General features: G+C 40.3%; 1 protein-coding gene across 1 annotated transcript in view; it reads left to right on the top strand.

Moving 5' to 3' along the window:
* The window catches only part of LOC143290707 (potassium channel subfamily T member 2-like), a 116,015-nt gene that overhangs the window by 79,537 nt on the left and 14,179 nt on the right, over positions 1 to 22,299 (top strand). The window contains exons 19-27 of the mRNA XM_076600222.1: positions 1,662 to 1,676; positions 8,526 to 8,631; positions 10,033 to 10,205; positions 12,691 to 12,762; positions 13,888 to 14,025; positions 15,362 to 15,473; positions 17,924 to 18,028; positions 19,693 to 19,776; positions 21,638 to 21,790. Of these exons, the coding sequence (XP_076456337.1) occupies positions 1,662 to 1,676; positions 8,526 to 8,631; positions 10,033 to 10,205; positions 12,691 to 12,762; positions 13,888 to 14,025; positions 15,362 to 15,473; positions 17,924 to 18,028; positions 19,693 to 19,776; positions 21,638 to 21,790 (958 nt within the window). The remainder of the gene's footprint in view (positions 1 to 1,661; positions 1,677 to 8,525; positions 8,632 to 10,032; positions 10,206 to 12,690; positions 12,763 to 13,887; positions 14,026 to 15,361; positions 15,474 to 17,923; positions 18,029 to 19,692; positions 19,777 to 21,637; positions 21,791 to 22,299) is intronic.

Consider the following 22,299-nt stretch of genomic DNA (forward strand, 5'->3'; position numbering starts at 1 on the left):
GATGGGTTTTGGGTGGTGATTCATAGAACAAAGACAGGGGAAGGGGGGGGGGGGGGTGAAGAGTGCTTTAATGGCAGGAACAGCACTGATTGCCAGAACCAGGGTGTGTGATCTGCGGTGTCTTATTGCTACATTAGCCACAAAAAGTGGCCAAACAGAGCAAGTTTCAAGTTTTGATTATCCTTTCAATGGAGGATTACTGCAAAATAATGTTTTCATGCCCAGAACAAACATTTCCAAATACACAACAATGTCACATAAAAGCTGAGAAAACACAAAAGTCTTTTAACTCCAAAAGTGTAGTTTGGCAACATTTGCAAATCTAATCATCTTACTTACAGCTGAAATGACTTTTTTGCCTCCTTTGAGCATACTACAAAAATTAAAAACCGATCTTGGAGACAAATATTTTTTAGGAACATATCATTTCGTAACTGATCATAATTGGGACATTCCATTATAAAATGAAACTCATCCCCAATCACAGACATGTTACAAACCTTACAAAGCCGTAACTCTCATGGTATACCTTTATGTCTCCCTGTTTCTATTTCCAGCTTATGATTACTACTTCGAAATCTGAAGAAGCTGGTCACGTAATTATCAGGCATTTGACATATATTTTTCTCTACGAAATCCACTTTTGAAATTTCAATAAAACAAACATTTACTACTCGCCGCTAGTGCATGTCTCCATAGATTTTGAAAACTATCTTTCAAAACACTATTGACATTCTTGCAGGAAGATTCCCTCTCCAAGAAGAATTGAGCATCCCAAACCAGTCATACCCTGTTTCTATTAAAATTTGTCAGATATTATTCATCCTTTTTGAAGAATAAATACCATTTCGATATAAATCAAGTAATACCAAATATAGTTTCCCAGAATATTCTTCTGTGTTTGATATCACTAAGCTGGTCCAGAATTGAACTAATCTGATTTTCACTAAGACACTAATTGGATAAATACCAGTTTCTCCATAAACAATTTGGGTCATAGTATTCCTGTTCAGTTTGAACAAGCGTTTCAAGCAAACGCACAGACTGTACCTTGCTAGAGTGTGACATGGTAAGTATATGTAGCCAAACAGGAAGCATAAGAGAGTGATTTCAATTTATTGTGCCAGTGGCCTGAAACCAGTTATGATGTGTGTGTGTGTGTGTTTACCCATTTTTGTAAAATGCCTAGAGCCCTATTAAGAGAATAGGCGATATATAAATTCACATTATTATTGTTATTTCATATTATTCACAGCCTTTCATTGTGGATGCATGAATTAGAAATTTTCAGAAAATTTAACCAGAAAAAAATTATACCCCCCCAAAATGGCTTTTTAATGGTATGATATTTATGCGATGTAGAACTAAACAGAAGGTTGTTGTGTCGTTTGGCAGGTGTGAGCATTGATTTGGCATTGTTTTCCTTTTCCTGACTGTGTTTGGCTGTGATTTCACAAAACTTTGTTATTTAACATTTGTGTGGCCTTGTTTGTTCTTTGGAGTATTTGACATTCCGACAATATTGCATTTCTCACTGGATATATGTTGCAGACAAGGGTGTTTTTCTTTTTTTCTTCTTTTAAATTTGTTCCAGAAAGGCAGGTAATGGATCTTGTTGTTAGTAAACATTATGTTTTATTTGATTGGTTTTGTCTTTACAGGCGGATATCTGAAAGGTACTCAGCGGTACCTTGTATGGTTTGTAAATCTGTATTTTACATAGTTAAGTGTTACTTGTTGTCTATGGTTTGTAAACCTCAGATGTGGGAGCTATGGGATCGTGATGTGTTCTTTATCAAAAGGACATTCCCCCGTTGCATGTTACATGCATGTTAAAAAGAATTGTGCGCTTCCGCATATGTTCAGTAATCATTCATTCATTGCCTTTCTCTGTATATGTGAAAATGTGAAGAGTATGATGAGGAAAACAGCTTGGTAATCCATTTAAAAATCAACACATGTTCTTACATTTACCATTAATGATAGGCATGATGTAAACAAAAAATACCACAACAGTAACATGACATTGATTCATGACATGAAAATGTTTGAAAGGAAGAGACATTACAATTCATACTTTATAAAACAAATACACTATGCAGGTATGGATACAGGTGAGAAATTCAAAATTCTTACTTTGTTTTTTTAATGATTGACTGCTTTTGTTTTTGTTTCTTTTTTTTTTCATTCCTTTAAAAAAAAAAAATCTTTTTTTTTTCTTTTTCTTTTTTTTTGCCTTGCCAAATACAGTAGTGTTACCACCAATGTTGCCAACAGCAGTGTGGTTCTAACTTTTGTAACAGTATGGAGTGTCTGACTTGGCACAATGCAGAGCATTGATGGCTGTGTGCTTTGAAACGTTTGCCTGTTTAAACCAATGGCTGACATGTACTGAAGAAGATCTGACCATAATCAGTTCAAGAATATTGTCCTTAACTGGAGATGTGGTTTGATGAGTTTATTGATAGTCAGTTTGATTTTCTTCTTCTTCTTCTGCGTTTGTTGGCTGCAACTCCCACGTTCACTTGTACATGTGCGAGTGGGCTTTATGTGTATGACAGTTTTTAACCCGCCATGTAGGCAGCCATACTCCATTTTCGGGGGTGTGCATGGTGGGTATGTTCTTGTTTCCATAACCTACCGAACGCTGGCATGGATTACAGGATCTTTAACGTGCGTATTTGATCTTCTGCTTGTGTATGCACACGAAGGGGGTTCAGGCACTGGCAGGTCTGCACATATGTTGACCTGGGAGATCGTAAAAATCTCCACCATTTACCCACCAGGCACTGTCACCATGATTCGAACCCCGGACCCTCAGATTGAAAGTCCAGCACTTTAACCATTCGGCTGTTGCACCGATCGAGCTTGATTTTAAAACTAAGTGTGTGATTCACTTAAAGAAGCAGAGGCCAGCTCTGGTAATGATCAATTCACTGATGAGCGGCAGAGAGATCATTGCTGTGGCATGTGGGTCTACCTTCAGCAGGGCTATTCCCAGGTCTTGATGAGTCTTACTTATGAGTCTCTGTGAGTACAATTACACACAGAAGACATTGTTGAATGCCGGCGGCTGTTTTTATAACGGAATGCACTGTAAGTTGGTTATCCAGAGAGGCATCATCTTCAGTGTCCTTCACGATCTCAGGAACTACCATAAATTGATTCCGTGATATATATGTATATCTAGGTAATAGATTGTCTACACAGTACTGAGCATATATATGTTTTTTGTTTTTTGTTGTTGTTGTTTTTTTTTTGTCAATTCTTTTACATCGCCATTATTTTCTTTACCCTTGTTTCCTGTCTGAATCATGTTTGATGTTTCTCCTTCATAAATGTACGTTGCTTTGGTGTAAACAGTATATCTTTTTTGTACATGTGCATTTTGTGATCTGCTAAAAAATTAAAGGAATTAAGTAAAGGAATAAACACAGGATGTTACCAGGTTTTGGAATATTTTGTGTGTGTGTTAAGATACACCAGCTTCTTAATACTACAGTTATGCACACAGATGTGGTGATACTCAAATTTTCGGCTCTTTTTATGCAAATGGCTTTTTTTTTTTTTTTTTCTTTTTTTTCTTTTTTTTTGCACTTGCTAAAGAGCTTGTCAATGAATGAGTAAGCTTTTTATTTTGAGGTTGTGCTAAATGTGCAAGCTATGTTTGTGGATTTGCTGGAAGCAAAAAATAATTGGGTATGGGATAGCTAATAGCCGCTGTTTTTGATCAGCTTTCACTGACTTGCTAGAAATGAATGATAGAGAACGGGAGAGTGGTTCAGAGCCGCAGGCGCTTATCTTTGACTTGCTTAAAAGCAGATGGTAACTTGGTCTGGGAAAGCTAATGGGAGCCACTGTGAGTTTGCCAGTCATGTGATTCAGAAATGTTGGCTGTTGAAAAGCAAAGCAAAACATTCAAATTCGAAAATTGATACTTTGATGAAATGTTTACAGTCTTAAGTATGTGTGGCAGGACATTAAACAAAATTCCTCCTTGCTTCTTTAGATATATATATATATATATATATATATATATATATTTTTTTTTTTTTTTAATCAGTTTCAGCTCAGTGTTGCTGATTAACTGGAGTGTGCAGCATAAAGTATGGTCTCTCTGTTCAGTAAACTCTTTCATTGGTGTCAGCCTGAAAGAGTTAAGCTTCTTGTCACAAACATTACCCATATGTGCCTTTACATCTGGGTTGAAGATTATTCAGAACAGCTTTTTTTTTTTTTCTTTTCTTTTTTTCAGTGTGATGTGCATCTGACAGGGAGGGGTTGGCAGGTTACAAAGGGCAGTGTGAGCACTTGCGATGTTTGCTCTTGTGAACTGAAGACAACACAAAAGTGCTCACATCCCCTTTTGTCAATTTTTTATCACTAGCTTGCTTACTAACACCTATACTGCACATACCACACACACACACACACACATACACATGCACACACACACATACACATGCATACACACACAAACACACACTGATTAGTCAACATTATCCACAAAACAATGCACATTACAGATATGATAAAAATTAACATTTTTAACATTTCACAGTAACATACTCAGTGGACATTAAAGAGAACTGTTATGAAAATAAAATGAAAAAAAAAGAGAAAATTATTATATAAAAAAAATAATAAAATAAAATAAAGTAAAAAAAAGAAGGAAAGAAAAAAAAAGACATTTCACGAGAAAACCTGAGCATTTCACAGTGACATACTTAAAATATATCAGTGTGAAATGTCTAGAGATTATATATATATATATATATATATATATATATATAGATATGGAGAGAGAGAGAGAGAATGCTATAGATGTACACTTTTCTCAATGATAATTGCTGTTATTGTGTGTAGTATGAACAGTTTAAATTTGTGTTAAAGAGCAAACCAGTGCAATCAGTCAGCAAGTATATATGTGACGTAGCTTCTTCTTCTTAGAAAAAATGTGTCATATGAACAGTATCTATAGATATTGATGTGTGTCATGTGAGTAGTATATATAAATACTGATATTTGTCATGTAAGGGGTATATATATATATATATATATATATATATATATATATATATATATATATATATACTGATATTTATCATGTAATCAGAATACATTGATGTTAATATCTGTTGTGTGAGCAGTATATATCGATATTTTCAAAGTAGTGTGAGCAGTTGCTGTGCTGAGAATGCATCAGCCTGTTGCAGATGTCCTGTTGTGAACTCTTGTGTTCTGATCATAGATATAATGTGGAAAAGTTTCCACTTTAATGCTCATGGATCGTTGGTAAACATTCTGTTACACATCAGTGACTTTGTGTGCTGACTTATGTTCATTGTGTTGTAGACATATCCTCTTTGGATCTGTTGACTCGGATCACAGTCGGTTGACAGGAAGGGGTTGAGAGTTGAAGGGTCAATGGTTTCAGAAATAATACAGGAAAAAAAATTGAAAGAGAACATTGTTCTGTGATCAGCCAGCATGCGCAAAAACGCTTGTGATCGCTCTGCATGTGTCAGTGTGTGAGTGATGAGCATGTGTGTCATAAGAATGTCTTCCTCTACCTTAAACAGTGATGGTGAATGCATGCAGGCTCGACAAACATCAGTGGTGTGGCTTGTCTTTCCAGCTGACTTCTAGAATCGCCTCAGTGGTGCTACAATGAGCATTCACAGGGACGGCAGTAGTTCAAGTCCACATGCACAGAACGTCTAGGGTGCTTTTTGTTTGTGTGTTTGTTTTTTTTCTTCAAAGTCCTTGCTTCAGATGAAGGCCAGTGATAATGTGCTCAAAGTGTTTTACGTTATTACTGTAAGGGGGGAGGGGGGGTTGGGGGGGGGGGGGGGAGGGGGGTAGGGGGGGGGGGGGGGGTTGGGGGGGGGGGGGGGAAGAGAGAGAGAAAGAAAGGAAAGTTTATCTCAAATGCATTGTTGATGTAAGCCTTGCATATCAACATTGAAAAAATGTTTGAAATGAATTCAGACAGTGCTCAGCCTTTCTCTGGGTCTGACAAAAGCATACATGCATGAGACAGTGTATTTATCCTTTTTTTTTTATAAAGCACCTAGAGCCCTATTTAGAGAATAGGCTGTATATAAATTTGATTTTATCATTAATGATATTATTACATATATACTTTACTGGAATAGCAGTGTTTGGAATGGAAACATGTAAAATTTGATGACCATTAGAATGGATCTCGCATTACTTGGGGGACGGGTGGTGGGTGGGGACTGGGAGAGAAGTTGAGGCACCTGTACGTGGGAAGTTGTAACTTGAACAGTTTGTGCATGCAAGGAAGTCCAAAGTCAAAGTGGAGAGAAAGCTTGCTCAACTGAAGACAGTCAGCTGTTGTGTCAGAGTGAATCAGAGTGGCTGAACCATTCTCCATGCAGAACAGGGCAAAGTAATGTGTATTGTTTGAATTAAGAGGGGCGCTAAACTTTGAGTGTATTTATTTTCAGGAAACATGCAGACATCGTTTCTTGAGGTCTGAAAGTGAATAGTCACAGTTGAAGAACGTCTGAAATCAAGCATGTTTGATTGTTTTGCTTTTGTGAAGTTGAGGTTCAGTTGGAAAAAAAATTGCTTGTACTAAATACACTTTGTCTTTCTTTTTTGTTTTGATTTTTATCTGTCTGAACATATATTCCAAAATTCCTTTGTATTTGATGTGCATCTTGCTAGTCTTAGTTGTCTTATTTATTTTTTTTTTCTTATATATTTACCATACTGTTTGTTGTGAACTCTTGAGGCTGTAATACACTTTTTTTCTATACTTTTCTCCTATATTGTGTGTTACTGGGGGGAAAAAACCTGACAAAAGATGTCCTCTGTCTGTTCTCTCTATCTTAAGTGCCTTTGAATTTTGACAACATTTTCCTATTTTATTCTTTGTGTCTCAGATTATTCAGATCCTGATTTTTCTTCTTTTCTTTTCTTTATATTTCTCCTAATAACTTATGCCAAGTCCAGCATTGCCCATCTTTTATTTTTCTCAGTATCTTTCACAGTCTTTTTAAGAATGATTTATTTTGTCTAATAATCAGTGTTGTTGTTTTTTTTGGTTTGTTTTTTGTTTTTGTATTTCTAAATTTTTAACAGACATTCTGTACGGGTATTTTGATACACACAGAGCAGTTTAGTTTCACCAGTGTAGGCAAATTAAACTATCATTGTATATATAAGTCATTCGTTTCTCACATCCATGGTAAATTAGATATCAGTTTTCAACTCAAGGACGATAAATACCAGGCTGTCATTTCATAAACAGGGGTGAATGCTGTCAAGATAAACTTTGGGGCACTGAATACCAGACTGTCTTTACATACAGTGGTGAATATCATCAAGATCAACTCCTTCAGTTCTCTGTTTGAAAGTTAGCACGCATTGGAACATAAGAATGTGATCAGTATGAAGATAACAACAGACTTGCAGAGCAAACAAAAAAAGTTATATTTTTAGTATATCTTCAGAAACAAATTATCTATCTATCTATCTGTATATCTATCTATATTTCTTTCTTTCTTTCTTTCTTTGTGTGTATCTGTGTGTCTATCAATAATTTTGTAATTATCTTTAGAAAAAAAAACACAAAAAAATTATATTTCATGTATATCCCACTCATCCTCTCTTTCCCTTCAAATAGATATATTTATTATGAATATTGAAAGCCTCTTAAGTTTTTTTTTAAGTGAATGTTTGTACCAGATCAGTTGTGCATCAGTTCTGATTAAGTTTCTGCACTCTTCATGCATCCAAATTGAGCTGACATGGATGGTGTTGGAGAACAAGGAAGCTTAGAGTGCTTATGGATAGGTTTTAAAAAGATGAGCTTTTAGTGATGAGCAAAAAGCAGGGACAGAATCAGATGCACGGATATGATGAGGAAGGTTGTTCCAGATATGAGGAGCAGCAAAGAAGAAAGAACGTTCACCATAGGTGTATTGACACAAGAAAGTTTCAAAAGGTCACAGTCAAAGGAAGAGCGGAGATTTCTTGAGGGAAATTGATTTGAATTAGTCTTGTATCAAAATGTTTGAAGAAGAAATAAAAGAAATAACAATATGTGTTGTTATGGTGTGTGGTTGCAAGAAATAAAAACGTGTCGTTGTGATGTATGGTTGCAAGAAATAAAAACGTGTCGTTGTGATGTGTGGTTGCAAGAAATAAAAACATGTCATTGTACTGTGTGGTTGCAGTGAAGAAATAATAAACGTGTCGTTTTGCTGTGTGGTTGCGGTGAAGAAATAAAAACGTGTCGTTGTGGTGTGTGGTTGCAGTGAAGAAATAAAAACGTGTCGTTGTGGTGTGTGGTTGCAGTGAAGAAATAAAAACGTGTCGTGCAGTGTGGTTGCAGTGAAGAAATAAAAACGTGTCGTTGTGCTGTGTGGTTGCAGTGAAGAAATAAAAACGTGTCGTGCAGTGTGGTTGCAGTGAAGAAATAAAAACGTGTCGTTGTGCTGTGTGGTTGCAGTGAAGAAATAAAAACGTGTCGTTGTGCTGTGTGGTTGCAGCTTCATGACGGGGCCCCTGCCGAGCTCCATGCCGATGGGCACAAAGCGCATCATCTGTCATCTGCACTGTCAGCCCAGACCCTCGTGCTGTATGGTGTGGGGGGTGGTGAGTCGTCTGTTTTGCTCTTTACGCTGTGGCTGTGGGAGTCACAGGGTGTGTGTGGAGGGGGAGGGGGGGGGGGGAGTCATCTGTTTTGCTCTTTTCGCTGTGGCTGTGGGGGTGGCTGGGTGTGCGTATATGGTGGGGGGGGGGGGGGGGGGGGGGGGGGGGGGGGGGGTCTGTCTTGCTCTTTACACTGTGGCTGTGGGGGTCACAGGGTGTGTGTGTATGGTGTGTGTGTGTGTGGGGGGGGGGGGGGGCGGTGAGTCATCTGTCTTGCTCTTTACGCTGTGGCTGTGGGGGTCACAGGGTGTGTGTGTGTGGTGGGGGGGGGGGGGGGGGGGTGAGTCATCTGTTTTGCTCTTTACGCTGTGGCTGTGGGGGTCACAGGGTGTGTGTGGGGGCTTGGGGTGGGGGTGAGAGTGGTGTTTGTATGTGTGTTGGTGCTTGTTTGTGTGTGTGTGGCTGTGTGAGTGTGTGGTTATGTGTGTATGATGGAGAGAATGAGAGGTAGTTTGTGAGTGTTTGTTTGAGAGTGTACACAGAACAATGTTTCTCATACTGGCTTTTTCATTAAAAAAATTAATAATAATACTAAGATTTTTTTTTAAAGTTGTCACATTATTGTGTTTGTATATTTGTCTGTTGCACATGCATGCTCATGATCACTACAAACATACACATTATACAGATATTCACATGTACATGTCCAAACAAATTCTGTACACCGTAGTTTAGAAACAGAGGAACAAATAATAGTAATGATAACAACAAGAATATAATGATAATGATGATGATGATGATAACAATGATAATAATGATGATGACAGATACTAACATAGCACACCGTCCAGAAACCAGCTCTGGATGCTTTACAAAACACATGGTATCATACATAACACATTACATCAATGTTACACATACAGCACACACCTAAAACGTGACCAGCAAACAATGCACATAACTGTCTTATAATGATACCAGCCCCAATAACCAGCAAATAATGCACATAACTGTCATATCAGTGACACCACCCACAATAACCAGCAAACAATGCACATAACTGTCTACTGATACCACCCGAATAACCAGCAATGCACATAACTGTCTTATTGATGATACCTTCCCCAATAAACAGCAAACAAAGCAATTAAATTGTCATTAATGATACCACTCCCAATAACCAGTAAACACGGCACATAAACTGTCTTATTAATGATACCACCCCCAAGAACCAGCAGTGCACATAACTGTCTTATTGATGATACCACCCCCAATAACCAGCAAACACTGTCCATAACTGTCTCATTAAAGAAACCACTCCCAATAACCAACAAACAATGCACAATACTGTCTTATTAATGATACCCCCCCCCCCGCCCCCCCCCCCCCAACCTGTGGCGGCAGGGCTGTGAGCACTGCACGTTCAAGAACGCTGGAGACCCTCGCTGGAGCAACCAGCTGATCATCGTGTCTGTGGACGAGTGCTGCCCCGCTGTGTACAACTTCATCATCCCCCTTCGCTCCAGCTACCTGTCACTGGGCTCCCTCTACCCTGTCATCCTCCTCGTCAATAACCAGTCAGTGCACATCGGGGAAGGGGGAGAGGGGGGCTTGGGGGGTCAGGGGGAGGGTTTGTTTGTGCGTGTGTGTAATTTTCACTCGGAAAAATGACAGACAGACCCTTTGAAGGGGTCTCAAATGTTGTACACGTCATTTGTGTTTAGGGTAGTGTTATGATGGCTGGTTGATTGTCTCACTGAATTTAAGTAGTTTTTTTGTTTGTTTGTTTTTGTTTTGTTTTTCTAGGTCAAAGGTTAAAGGTCCCAGCGCCTTTTAAGGCCGTTGTTGCTGTGAATTCATGTCCATTGTGTCTGAGGTTCTGCATAGGAAGGTGGGGTTCAGTCTTCTTCTTCTGCCATTTTAATCTTCCCCATCCAAAGTCAGGTGCCCATTCATACCTGGGTGGAGTGAGGAAAATCAAAACAAAGTGCCTCCAGGGACAAAACCTGCATCACTGGTGAACACTGGATCATAAGTTCAACACCTGATTGATTCTGCCACGACATGTCCTTTTTTTTTTTCCTCTTTTATACAATGTTTTACAGACTGTGAGATGCTTTAGATTATAAGGGCGCATCCTCTAAAGTTTTAGTAAAATTTCCCATTTAAACAGTGCATAAGTCACAACACATAAAACCTGGAGGCGCACTTCAAAGTGATAAACAGGAAGTCCAGCATTGATGGATTGATTGCTGTTGCTGACGTGGCAATGTTTGCATCTTCAGTCGGAGTTGGGGTACTGATGCCATCATCAGAATGCATTTTTACATGTTGCGTTATCTGCTCGCATGTCTGCTCTCTCCATCTCCACCTTGAACTGCTCCTGTGAGTTGTTTACGGTTGGTTCATTGGAAGGTTTCATTCATCATTCTTCCAGGTTGACCTCAGTACAATTCAGACTCGGGGACTTTGTTTCAACAGATTTTAGCCCTGCATTAGGCGCACCATGTCTTACGGCGCATGGGTCAAAGTTGAGGGTAAAAAGATTTGCCTGATAGTCTGTGGAATATGGTACTCTGTTGAGGGTAGAAAGAATCGACAGTCTGTGAAATATGGTACTCTGTTGAGGGTAGAAAGAATCGACAGTCTGTGAAATATGGTACTCTGTTGAGGGTAGAAAGAATCGACAGTTAGTCTGTGAAATATGGTACTCTGTTGAGGGTAGAAAGAATCGACAGTCTGTGAAATATGGTACTCTGTTGAGGGTAGAAAGAATCGACAGTCTGTGAAATATGGTACTCTGTTGAGGGTAGAAAGAATCGACAGTTAGTCTGTGAAATATGGTACTCTGTTGAGGGTAAAAAGATTTGCCTGATAGTCTGTGAAATATGGTACTCTGTTGAGGGTAGAAAGAATCGACAGTTAGTCTGTGAAATATGGTACTCTGTTGAGGGTAGAAAGAATCGACAGTTAGTCTGTGAAATATGGTACTCTGTTGAGGGTAGAAAGAATCGACAGTCTGTGAAATATGGTACTCTGTTGAGGGTAGAAAGAATCGACAGTCTGTGGAATATGGTACTCTGTTGAGGGTAGAAAGAATCGACAGTTAGTCTGTGAAATATGGTACTCTGTTGAGGGTAGAAAGAATCGACAGTCTGTGAAATATGGTACTCTGTTGAGGGTAGAAAGAATCGACAGTTAGTCTGTGAAATATGGTACTCTGCTTTAGTTTTCTGTTTTTTTCTCCTCCCCACTCCTCTCACTGTCTCTCTCTGCCTCCTGCCCCTCCCCCCCCTCTCTCTCTCTCTCTCCTTTTGCTATTCTGTTTCTGTGTCCTCCCCACTCCTCTCACTGTCTCTCTCTGCCTCCTGCCCCTCCCCTCTCTCTCTCTCTCTCCTTTTGCTATTCTGTTTCTGTGTCCTCCCCACTCATCTCTCTGCCTCCTGCCCCTCCCCCCCCCCTCTCTCTCTCTCTCTCCTTTTGCTATTCTGTTTCTGTGTCCTCCCCACTCATCTCACTGTCTCTCTGCCTCCTGCCCCTCCCCCCCCCCCCCCCCCTCTCTCTCTCCTTTTGCTATTCTGTTTCTGTGTCCTCCCCACTCCCCTCCCCCCCCCCTCTCTCTCTCTCTCTCTCCTTTTGCTATTCTGTTTCTGTGTCCTCCCCACTCATCTCACTGTCTCTCTGCCTCCTGCCCCCCACCTACCCTCCTACCCCCTCTCTCTCTCTCCTTATACTTTTCTGTTTCTGTCTCCTCCCCAGTCCTCTCACTCTCTCTCTCCCCCCCAACCCCCCCTTCCCTCCCTCTCTCTCCTTTTGCTATTCTGCATTGTCTCCATATTTTTAGTTACTGTCAGAGACCATTGTGTTCTATTTTGCTGACCAGGTTGCTCACTTGATAACGGCATAGAATTATTATCAGTTTATTGTTTGGATCATCTGAGTATCAGTTAGAAAGGAAAGAAAGAAAGGAATAGTGAATATGCAAAAATTGCCTCCCCTCCCCTCACCCCCTAAAAGACCTCGGTTCATTTCCTTTTAAAAACGTGTGTGTGTGTGTTTCAGACCAGACAGTCTGTTTCTGGAGACCATTGCCCACTTCCCTCTGGTCTTCTGGATGAAAGGCTCTCTGAAGAGGTCAGTGTGTGTGTGTGCACGTGTATTTGCATGTATGTGTGATAGTATACATGAAAGTAGTTTGTAGATAACAATCAGAAATGTACGCCCCATTTCCCACAACCTGGACGAAGTATATATGAAAGAAGTATGCAGACAATAAACAGAAATACACTCCATTTCTTGCAACATGGATGATAGTATGTAAGACAGAAGTATGCAGATAATGATCAGAAATGTATACCCCATTTCTGGCAGCCTGGATAACAGTATATATAAAAGAAGTATGCAGACAATAGTCAGAAATGTATGCCCCGTTTCTGGCAGCCTGGATGATAGTATATATAAAAAAATTATGCAGACAATAATTACAAATGTACACCCCATTTCCGGCAGCCTGGCTGATAGTATAATTATATATTTGTATTTGTATTTCGTTTTATCACAACAGATTTCTCTGTGTGAAATTCGGGCTGCTCTCCCCAGGGAGAGTGCGTTGCTACACTACAGTGCCACCCATTTTTTTTTTTTTTTTTTCCTGCATGCAGTTTTATTTGTTTTCCTATCGCAGTGGATTTTCCTATAGTATTTTGCCAGGAACAACCCTTTCGTTGCTGTGGGTTCTTTTACGTGTGCCAAGTACGTGCTGCGCACATGACCTCAGTTTATCATCTCATTCGAATGAGAAAAGAAGTATCCAGACAGTAATCAGACATGTACACCCCATTTCTGGCAGCCTGGATGACAGTATATACATGAAAGAAGTATGCAGACAACAGACATGTACGCCCCATTTCTGGCAGCCTGGATGACAGTATACATGAAAGAAGTATGCAGACAACAGTCAGACATGTACACCCCATTTCTGGCAGCCTGGATGACAGTATATACATGAAAGAAGTATGCAGACAACAGACATGTACGCCCCATTTCTGGCAGCCTGGATGACAGTATATATGAAAGAAGTATGCAGACAATAATCAGATATGTATACCCCTTTTCTGGCAGCCTGGATGACAGTATATATGAAAGAAGTATGCAGACAACAGTCAGACATGTACGCCCCATTTCTGGCAGGCTGAATGACAGTATACATGAAAGAAGTATGCAGACAATAACCAGAAATGTACACCCCATTTCTGGCAGCCTGGACGATCTGCTGAAGGCAGGGATCCATAAAGCCAGCCACCTGGTTATCTCCAACATTGGGGCCACTCACGGCGCCGGTACTGAGGAGAGATGGGAAGATGCAGAAACCATTGTCATGGTGCAGAAGATTACACGGTGAGTGTTTGTGTGTGTGTAGGTGTGTGAAGGGGAGAAGAAGGGTGTGTGTGTGTTTGTGGGAGGGGTTAAGTGTGTGTGTGTTGTGTGTGTGTGCGTGCGCGTGTGTATGTGTGTGTGTGTGTGCGTGTGTATGTGTGTGTGTGTGTGTGTGTGTGTGTGATTTCTTCTCTCTGTTGCTCTTGCACATTAGTAGTGATAGTCGGCATTGTAAGTGATGGGGGAAAAACACACAAACTTTTGCTGATTGACAGGCTTGTGTCTTTGCCCTAGAAACACCCTCAGAGCAAATATTGTTTGCTCCAAGGATATTCTTGATGATACTGCTACTACAACTACTGCTGCTGCTCCTACTACTGTTTCTACGACTACTACTTTTGCCAATGTTATTGATTATAATTATTATAGTACACTATTTTAAATGTTTTTGATGTCTCAGATCAAATCTTTAAAAGAATAAATGTAAACAGGGAGTTAAAAAAAAAAAGTTTAACCTATCGAATGTGCTATCTGATGATTTTGGTGCAGATTTGTTGATACCTGGCTACCAAAGTTCATAAATATTTCATCCAGAACTTTCTGCATAGTTAGCCTCTAACATTTGGTCATAATTATTAGGGAGGGTGTGCAGGCCTGCTTTCATCGGATTTTCATTGGGGTTCCCTGGTTATTTTTAGCAAGAACCGCATGTACATGTGCGTCACCAATTCCCTTTTTTTTTTTCCTTTTTTTTTTTATGTCATTGAAAGGCTAAAATTCTGTCGTGGAAATTGCTGTTCTGACGAAAGGATTTTGAACATTTTCAGTGAGTATTTTTGCAAGTTTACAAGATATATTTAGTTTTATAATTACACACATTGTTTGCTTTAGTCTTCTATGTTTACTTTGAGCATGTTTCCATTTATAAACTCTGCGGAAAAAGTTGTCCGAACAAAAGCAGTGCAAACTCAGAAAAGCCAGTTACGGTGGTGGGCTGCCTATGTCATCATATGACCTAATTCTTGCTCTGCAAGTGACGAAATCTCGACCACAAAAGCGGGCTGCATACCCTCCCTATTGTTGTGGAAAAAATGCAGAAAATGTATATCTTGACCAATTTTTGCCTCCAAATTGACACATGTGGAGTCAGCCGGAAATAATATAGAAGTTAATTTGCCTTTGCTTGTGGTTTATGCTTATGAAGGAACATGGAAACTCCTTAATGAAATGAACACTGCTCCGGTGAAAGTTCATAAAACTGTTCAAAGGCAGCCCAGCAGTGCTTGTGCACAGAGTTAATCCATGTGCAAGCCACCGGGTCGTATGCTGAATGGTTCCAGTGTTGGTGTGTTGACAGCCTGTTCCCGAGTGTCAACATCATCACTGAGATGAACGAGGCGTCCAACATGAGGTTCATGCACTTCCAGGCACAGGACTCCTACACACAGCAGATCTCCAAGCTGGAAAAGGTTTGTCGTTCTGTTTCTCTCTCTATCCCGGTCTTCCAGGCCTTTAGCTCTCCTCTTCTCTCCTTTTCTTGTTCCTTCACAGGCCAACAGAGTTATTTTTTATAATCTTATGCATGGTGTGGCTTTGTGTGTGTGTGTGTGCGCGCGCGTTCCTTTTTATGTTGTATTTTTCTCTATAGTTGACTCACGGCTGCTCAGCCGAGCACAAAATCCGGCTCTTTAGTTAGCCGAGCAGCGTCTAGCGTCTTAGGTCAAAAATTTTTTAATGCCAGACTTTCCCACCGCACTCTGTACTGACCGGCACATTCGCCGCGGTATTTCTGGCCCCGCGCGCCAAACCGGGACACTGCCTTCTTTGTTTCACTCGGCCCCGCGGCCCCCGCCCCACTTTTCCCACCTTTTCACAGCATCCACACATTTCCTGCAGCGATTACAGAAAGTTGAATTATTGCTATTCCTGCTTGTATTATTGGAGTGCAGTTTGATTTGATTTACACAATTTCATTATTTTATCAACATCATCGTTTCATTTTTTTTTTTTTTCCTTACCTTAAAAATCTTCGTCTTTCTCGTGGAATGAAGGGTAAGGCAGTGCCATAAGCCGACAGACACTCACCCCGCTCTCCATCCCCCTGCTGCTCGCACTCACCATGATACAGTGTGTTCATTTAAACGTTTGTTGTGCTGCCAAGAAAAATCGCACAACTCAAAAGGTAAGCTGATCTGCATGCAGGTATGCTATATATTCTGTGTGTATTTACGATGTTACTGTTCTAAACGCCTGTTTTCTTAGAGAGGGATTTAAACTTAACGATTTTTGCGATCATGTTTCTGCTTATCCTTCTCTTCTCTTTCTTCATTTATGTTTCAGCCGTTGCCGCAACAACCGCTATGTAAGAAAACATATTGTGTTTGGAGTCAATGGAAAGCTTATTTTGTGTTCTTTTTAGAAAACCACTTCTTTAGTCGTTATTTCCGATCCATCCGAGGAGATGATGCGCGAAAAAACAAAGCAGATTTACCGCCGAACAAGCGTACAGCGAGTACCGCTGGCGCGGCCTGTTTGTCAGCCGCGTTTATTTATATCCATGCCCTACTTCCTGGGTTCACGAACTTTCGCAGGGCCAACTAAAGTGCCAGCACTGAACACCCGTGGACTACCATCATGTTTATGCCTCTGTCCAGTATTGTGATTTGTTTACCCTGTTCAGGGCAGGGACTGGATGTTAAAAGAAAAAAGCACACCGGTGCTAATCTATTACCATCAGAATAAAGAGTTTTGTCCTGTCTTGCCTTTTTGTCTCTTCCTCTTACTTCCATCTTCTTTGTCTTCCTCCTCCTCCTCCTCCTCCAAGTTCCTCCTCTTTACTTTGCCAAGGGAATATTCAACATGTTGATTACTTTCTTGAAACTGAAAAAAATGTTGTCATTCCCTCCTCTCCCCATCTCACCTCCATTTTCTACACCTTCTTCCTCTTCCTCTTCCTCCTCAAGTTCCCCCTCTTCACTGTGTAACAGGATTATTCAACATTTCGATTACTTTTTCTGTGAAAGGGGAGGGGAGGGGTTCCGTCAAAAGAAAATGAAAAGACTAACTTTTGTCATATCCTGAATAAGGGGAAAATATAAACCTGTCACCTCAAGTGCAGTGCAGCATGTATTTACAAATAAATATTGTGATCACATTTTGTTCCTGTGTCAAGTTTGAAAGGTTTGTATAGTTTCATGTTTGGTGTTGTGGAGAACAAGAAGAATTAAACATACTTGTAACTGCTGGCACAGTGTCCTTTTCCATGTCTGTAAATTTCTTGATATAGGTAGTTGACAAGGGCTTCCTTTTTCAGGCACAATGTATTCAGGATGTTACAGATTTCCCCCCAAGAATGTGGAATGTCTTGGTTTGTTCACATGGAATATTGCTTAGCGTTTACAGTGGTTGTTTTTTGTTTTGTTTTCTACTTTCTCCCCATTGCCTAGGTTGGAGAGTTGTGAACATGTTCATGCTCTTTGTTTTTGCTGCTGTGAATCAGTTCAGCTACGTGTACCATTATTCTCCTGTGTGAATCAGTTCAGCTACGTGTACCATTATTCTCCTGTGTGAATCAGTTCAGCTGTGTGTACCATTATTCTCCTGTGTGAATCAGTTCAGCTATGTGTACCATTATTCTCCTGTGTGAATCAGTTCAGCTGTGTGTACCATTATTCTCCTGTGTGAATCAGCTAAGCTGTGTGCAACATTATTCTCTTGTTGAATCAGTTAAGCTATGTGTACCATTATTCTCCTGTGTGAATCAGTTCAGCTACTTGTACCATTTTTCTCCTGTGTGAATCAGTTCTGCTATGTGTACCATTATTCTCCTGTGTGAATCAGTTTCTGCTATGTGTACCATTATTCTCCTGTGTGAATCAGTTCAGCTATGTCTACCATCATTCTCCTGTCTGTCTTCCAGCGTCTGAAGGAGAAGACGACCTCCAACCTTCCCTACATGTTCCGACTTCCGTTTGCCGCCGGACAGGTCTTCAGTTCTGCCATGCTGGATCGACTCTTGTACCAGGTGGGTTTGGGTGTTGTACCATTCGGGTTACTTCTCTGTCTTTTGTAGAATGCTGTTATATTTGTATATATTCTTGAGGAGGCATACTGCATTCGATGAATCCATATATGCTACACCACAGCTGCTTGGCCTGCCTGACCAGCAGAATAACCCAACAGGCTAGTCAGGCCTTCAGTGCATTCATATATATTTGTGTACCTATGAGAGTGGATTTCTTCGAAAAGAAAACAACACTTATTGATGTCGTTGGGTTCTTTTTCAAATGTATGCTGCACACAGGACCTCGGTGTATCATCACATCAGAATGACTAGACGCTCAGTTTGAATTTCCAGTCACCCTTGGGAGAAAGGGCGAGACTGGGATTTGAACCCAGACCCTCACAGACACTGCATTGGCAGATAAGCGTCTTAACCATTCTGTTACCGTTCTCTTTCCACTGTGAAGTAATTTTAGAATGAAGGGAGCACACAGACTGTGAAGGGTTATACTTATTATGACAGAATGGTGACGATTAGTGCTCTTTCCAAGACTGCTGGGCAAATGCGACAGAATGATTGTTAACCCACAATTTCTCACAATCCCACGATTTCTCTCACTTTCCCACTCTTTCTCTTTTCTTTTCTTCTCTCTCATTTTTCTCAGAGATTTGCAATGGGAAAAGACATGAAACCAGCTCCGATAATAAAGGAAATATTTTTGATAAAAATAAGGGGGACTTACCACACTTTCTCACACATTGTGAGAAAGCTAAGGGTTGACCCCCACGATTTCTCGCAGTTAAGAGAAAATATTGGAGGGGAACGACCAATCTTTCTTGCATTCCCATGATTTTTCTCACAAAGTGTGAGAAATGGTGGGATTGCGAGAAACTGTGGGCTAACATTAGTGATGATTGGTGCTCTTTCCAAAGCTACTGGACTAATATGACAGAATGTTGATGATTGGTCCTCTTTCCAAAAGCTGCTGGACTAATATGACAGAATGTTGATGATTGGTCCTCTTTCCAAAGCTGATGGACTAATATGACAGAATGTTGATAATTGGTGCTCTTTCCAAAGCTGCTGGATTGATGACAGAATGGGTATAATTGGTGCTCTTTCCAAAAGCTCCTGGACTAATATGACAGAATGTTGATGATTGGTGCTCTTTCCAAAGCTGCTGAATTGATGACAGAATGGTGATGATTGGTCCTCTTTCCAAAGCTGCTGGGCATTATATCTGAGAACTGGTAGCTCAGAGATGCCAGCTTTAATGATTTCGCCATATTTTGTTACGCTCAGTGGCAGTTTGTTCTGATGATACACCAACATCAAAATGGCTCTGACAAGTTCGTTTTTGATTACACAGCATGGTCACATGCCTTCCAGACACTCTAGACCGATCGATCGCGAAACCAGGGTAGTCACTACTATCCCTGGTCTCACGTGATGATGCTCAGCTAATCGCATGCGTGATTACATTGAAACAGCATTGAGTGAACCAATCAGCTTAATCGTAGCAATTACACCATGTTGCAGGTAGGCCCAAGTGTTAACATGCCTTGTTGATAAAATGTTCGTTTGCAGATGTGGCTGGGAGTCCGTGTGTTCCTACTAAATTCAGAATGTTCCTACCAAATTTCCTGATTGTTCCTATAATCACATGATGGTGATGGCTGTTACAGACATTCGTAAAAGGGTACCTCATCGGCTTTGTCCGGCTTCTGCTGGGCATCGATGCTCAGGAAAGCTCTGGACATCTGTCAAGCGTAAGTATATATATATATATATGTGTGTGTGTGTCTGTGTGTGTGTGCGTGGTGCGTGTGTGCGTGCGTGCATGCATGTGTGTGTGTGTGTTGCAATCAGAGAGTATAGGAGATTGTATCTTTCTTTTCCTTCTTCTTTTTTTTTCTTTTTACTTGACTTGATTTTATCCATTTCTGTGTCTGTATCTATGGTTTAGTCAGTGTGAAATTCATTTGATGAATGAAGCGTAAGTTTTTGTCTCCTGCATGGCTGTGTTCTGTGCTCGACAAAAAGTAAGACTGCAAAGAAGAAAAAGCATTACTGGGCTTGCTGGAACTCACTGCTATTGTTTGATATCCATAGATGTATTTTCGTTTTTCAGCAGTCAGGAAGTATGCAGTTTTGATATATTTCATTCTTGTGTTTTACATTAGTTTGTGAAAACCAGTTTTCATGTATTTTATTATTATGTTTCTGGACAGTCATGAACCAGTTTCATGTATTTCTTTTATTACTTCAGTAGTCTGGAACCAGTTTCATGTATTGGATTTGTTTATAAATAGTCATGAATTAGTTTTCGTGTATTTGATTCTTTTGTGTGTTTTTTTGTTTGTTTGTTTTTAAATAAGGAACAAATTTTCATGCATTTAATTTTATTTTGCATTAAAATAGTAAGGAACCAGGTTTTATGCATTTGATTTTTGTTTTTGTTTTTTTTGTTTTTTTTGTCAGGAACAAGTCTCTTTGTATTTTGTTGTTTAGTGAGATTTAAAGAAGAAAGGAAAGAGTTTTCTTTTTTGAACAGTGGGAACTATTCTTCATGTACTTTATCTGTTTATACAGTCAGGTATCAGTTTCCATGATTTTGATTCTTTTGTTATATTTGATAGTCAAGAATCAGTTTCCATGTATACTCTGGCCCTTGCTACCTCTCTGACCTCATTAAAGTGTACATTCCAACTGGTCGTCTCTGTTCTGTCACTGATACCAGGCTGTTAAAAACTCCTGTTGTGAAGAAGATGCAACAGGGACACAGATCTTTCTCTTTTCAGGCCCCCTCAATGTGGAACAAACTGAGAGAAAAAATGCAAAAATTGCGCCATTCAGTCTCACTAAATTCCTTTAAGCCTGCTTTGAAAACACATCTTTTCCAACAACAGTAACTTTCTAGCGGTGGTGCTGGTATGCTCTGGTATGCTCTGGTTCCAAGTGCATGTTTAATTATTGTGAAACCATTTGCCATTTGTGTGTGGTGGGTTGCCTGCGAGTGCCTGTGCATTTGTGCTTGTGTACGTGTGCGAGTGCCTGTTGCAGGGATGTATCTTCTAGAGGGCATCGTGGGTGGGTGAGTGGTTGTTCAAGGTTCAATGGAGGTACTTGTGCGCAAGTATTTTTGGTTATGTTTTTGTGACTGTTGGGTTGGGGGAGTGAGGGGGGGGGGTATTATGGAGAGGGAATAAGGGGAGGTAGGGGGGAGAATGAAATGTAAAGTGCTTTGAGCAGTATTTCTGGAAAAAACTTGCAATATAAATGTATATTATTGTTATTATTATTATGTAAATCTTTTGTATTTTAGTAAGTAGTAAGGAACCAGTTTCTATGTGTTTTATTTTGTTTTCCAGTCATCAGGAACAACTTTTCATATATTTTTTTATGCTTTAAGATAATAACAGGCACCAGTTTTCATGCAGTTCTTTTGTTTTGAACCAAAATCCATGTGGTTTTTTTTGTTATACACAGTCCAGAACCACTTTCCATGTATTTGATACATTTATTTTTCAAACTTTGACAATCTACATTGTGATACCAGGTCTTCTTGGCCATTTCTCTTTTCTCTCATCTGCATTTATCACCTGTGTGTGTGCGTCACTATCCTTGCAGGTGCGTATTAACCGAGCAACAGTGTCACAGTTCCCCACGTACGGAGACCTGTACCAGGCTCTGTGTTCCACCACAGGGGAAATCCCCATCGCCATCTACAGGACAGAGAGACGCTCAGGGTTCAACCCAGAGATACAGCAGGCCCTGATCCTGGTGAGTTGGTTTTTTCTGGTTGATGTGTAGGTACCATGAATGGGTGAAGGTGTGTCGAGAGCTGTTGGATACCATGTTGTGTGTTCTCAGTGTGAAAGGCCAATCCTGTCTTTTGGCTCACGTGTGTTTATGCATATTGTGAGTATGTGATGACACAGGGTTTTAGATGTCTGTGTGTCCATGCATGTGTGTGTGTGTGTTTGTGTCCGTGGTAAATTTCAACAAATTAATTCCTCTGACTAGTCACCATGGCGAAGTGGTTAGCAAAGCGGACTGATGGCTGAGAGTACGTGGGTTCAGTTCCCAGAGGAGGTTGGTTTTTTGGCCCTTGGTCGAGTCCTACCCAGAGTTGGATGTGTTATGGGCTTAAATGGGAAGACTGGAATGGAATATAATCACTGGAAAGACGCATCTTTGGATCTGTTGCTCAAATTTCCTGGCCAACACTACAAGTGTCTGTATCTCTCGGGCCTGGTTATCAGGGTATCATTATGTTAGGAAGCACAGAG

This window comes from Babylonia areolata, chromosome 16 (genome assembly GCF_041734735.1).
Source record: "Babylonia areolata isolate BAREFJ2019XMU chromosome 16, ASM4173473v1, whole genome shotgun sequence".
Lineage (NCBI taxonomy): Eukaryota > Metazoa > Mollusca > Gastropoda > Neogastropoda > Buccinidae > Babylonia > Babylonia areolata.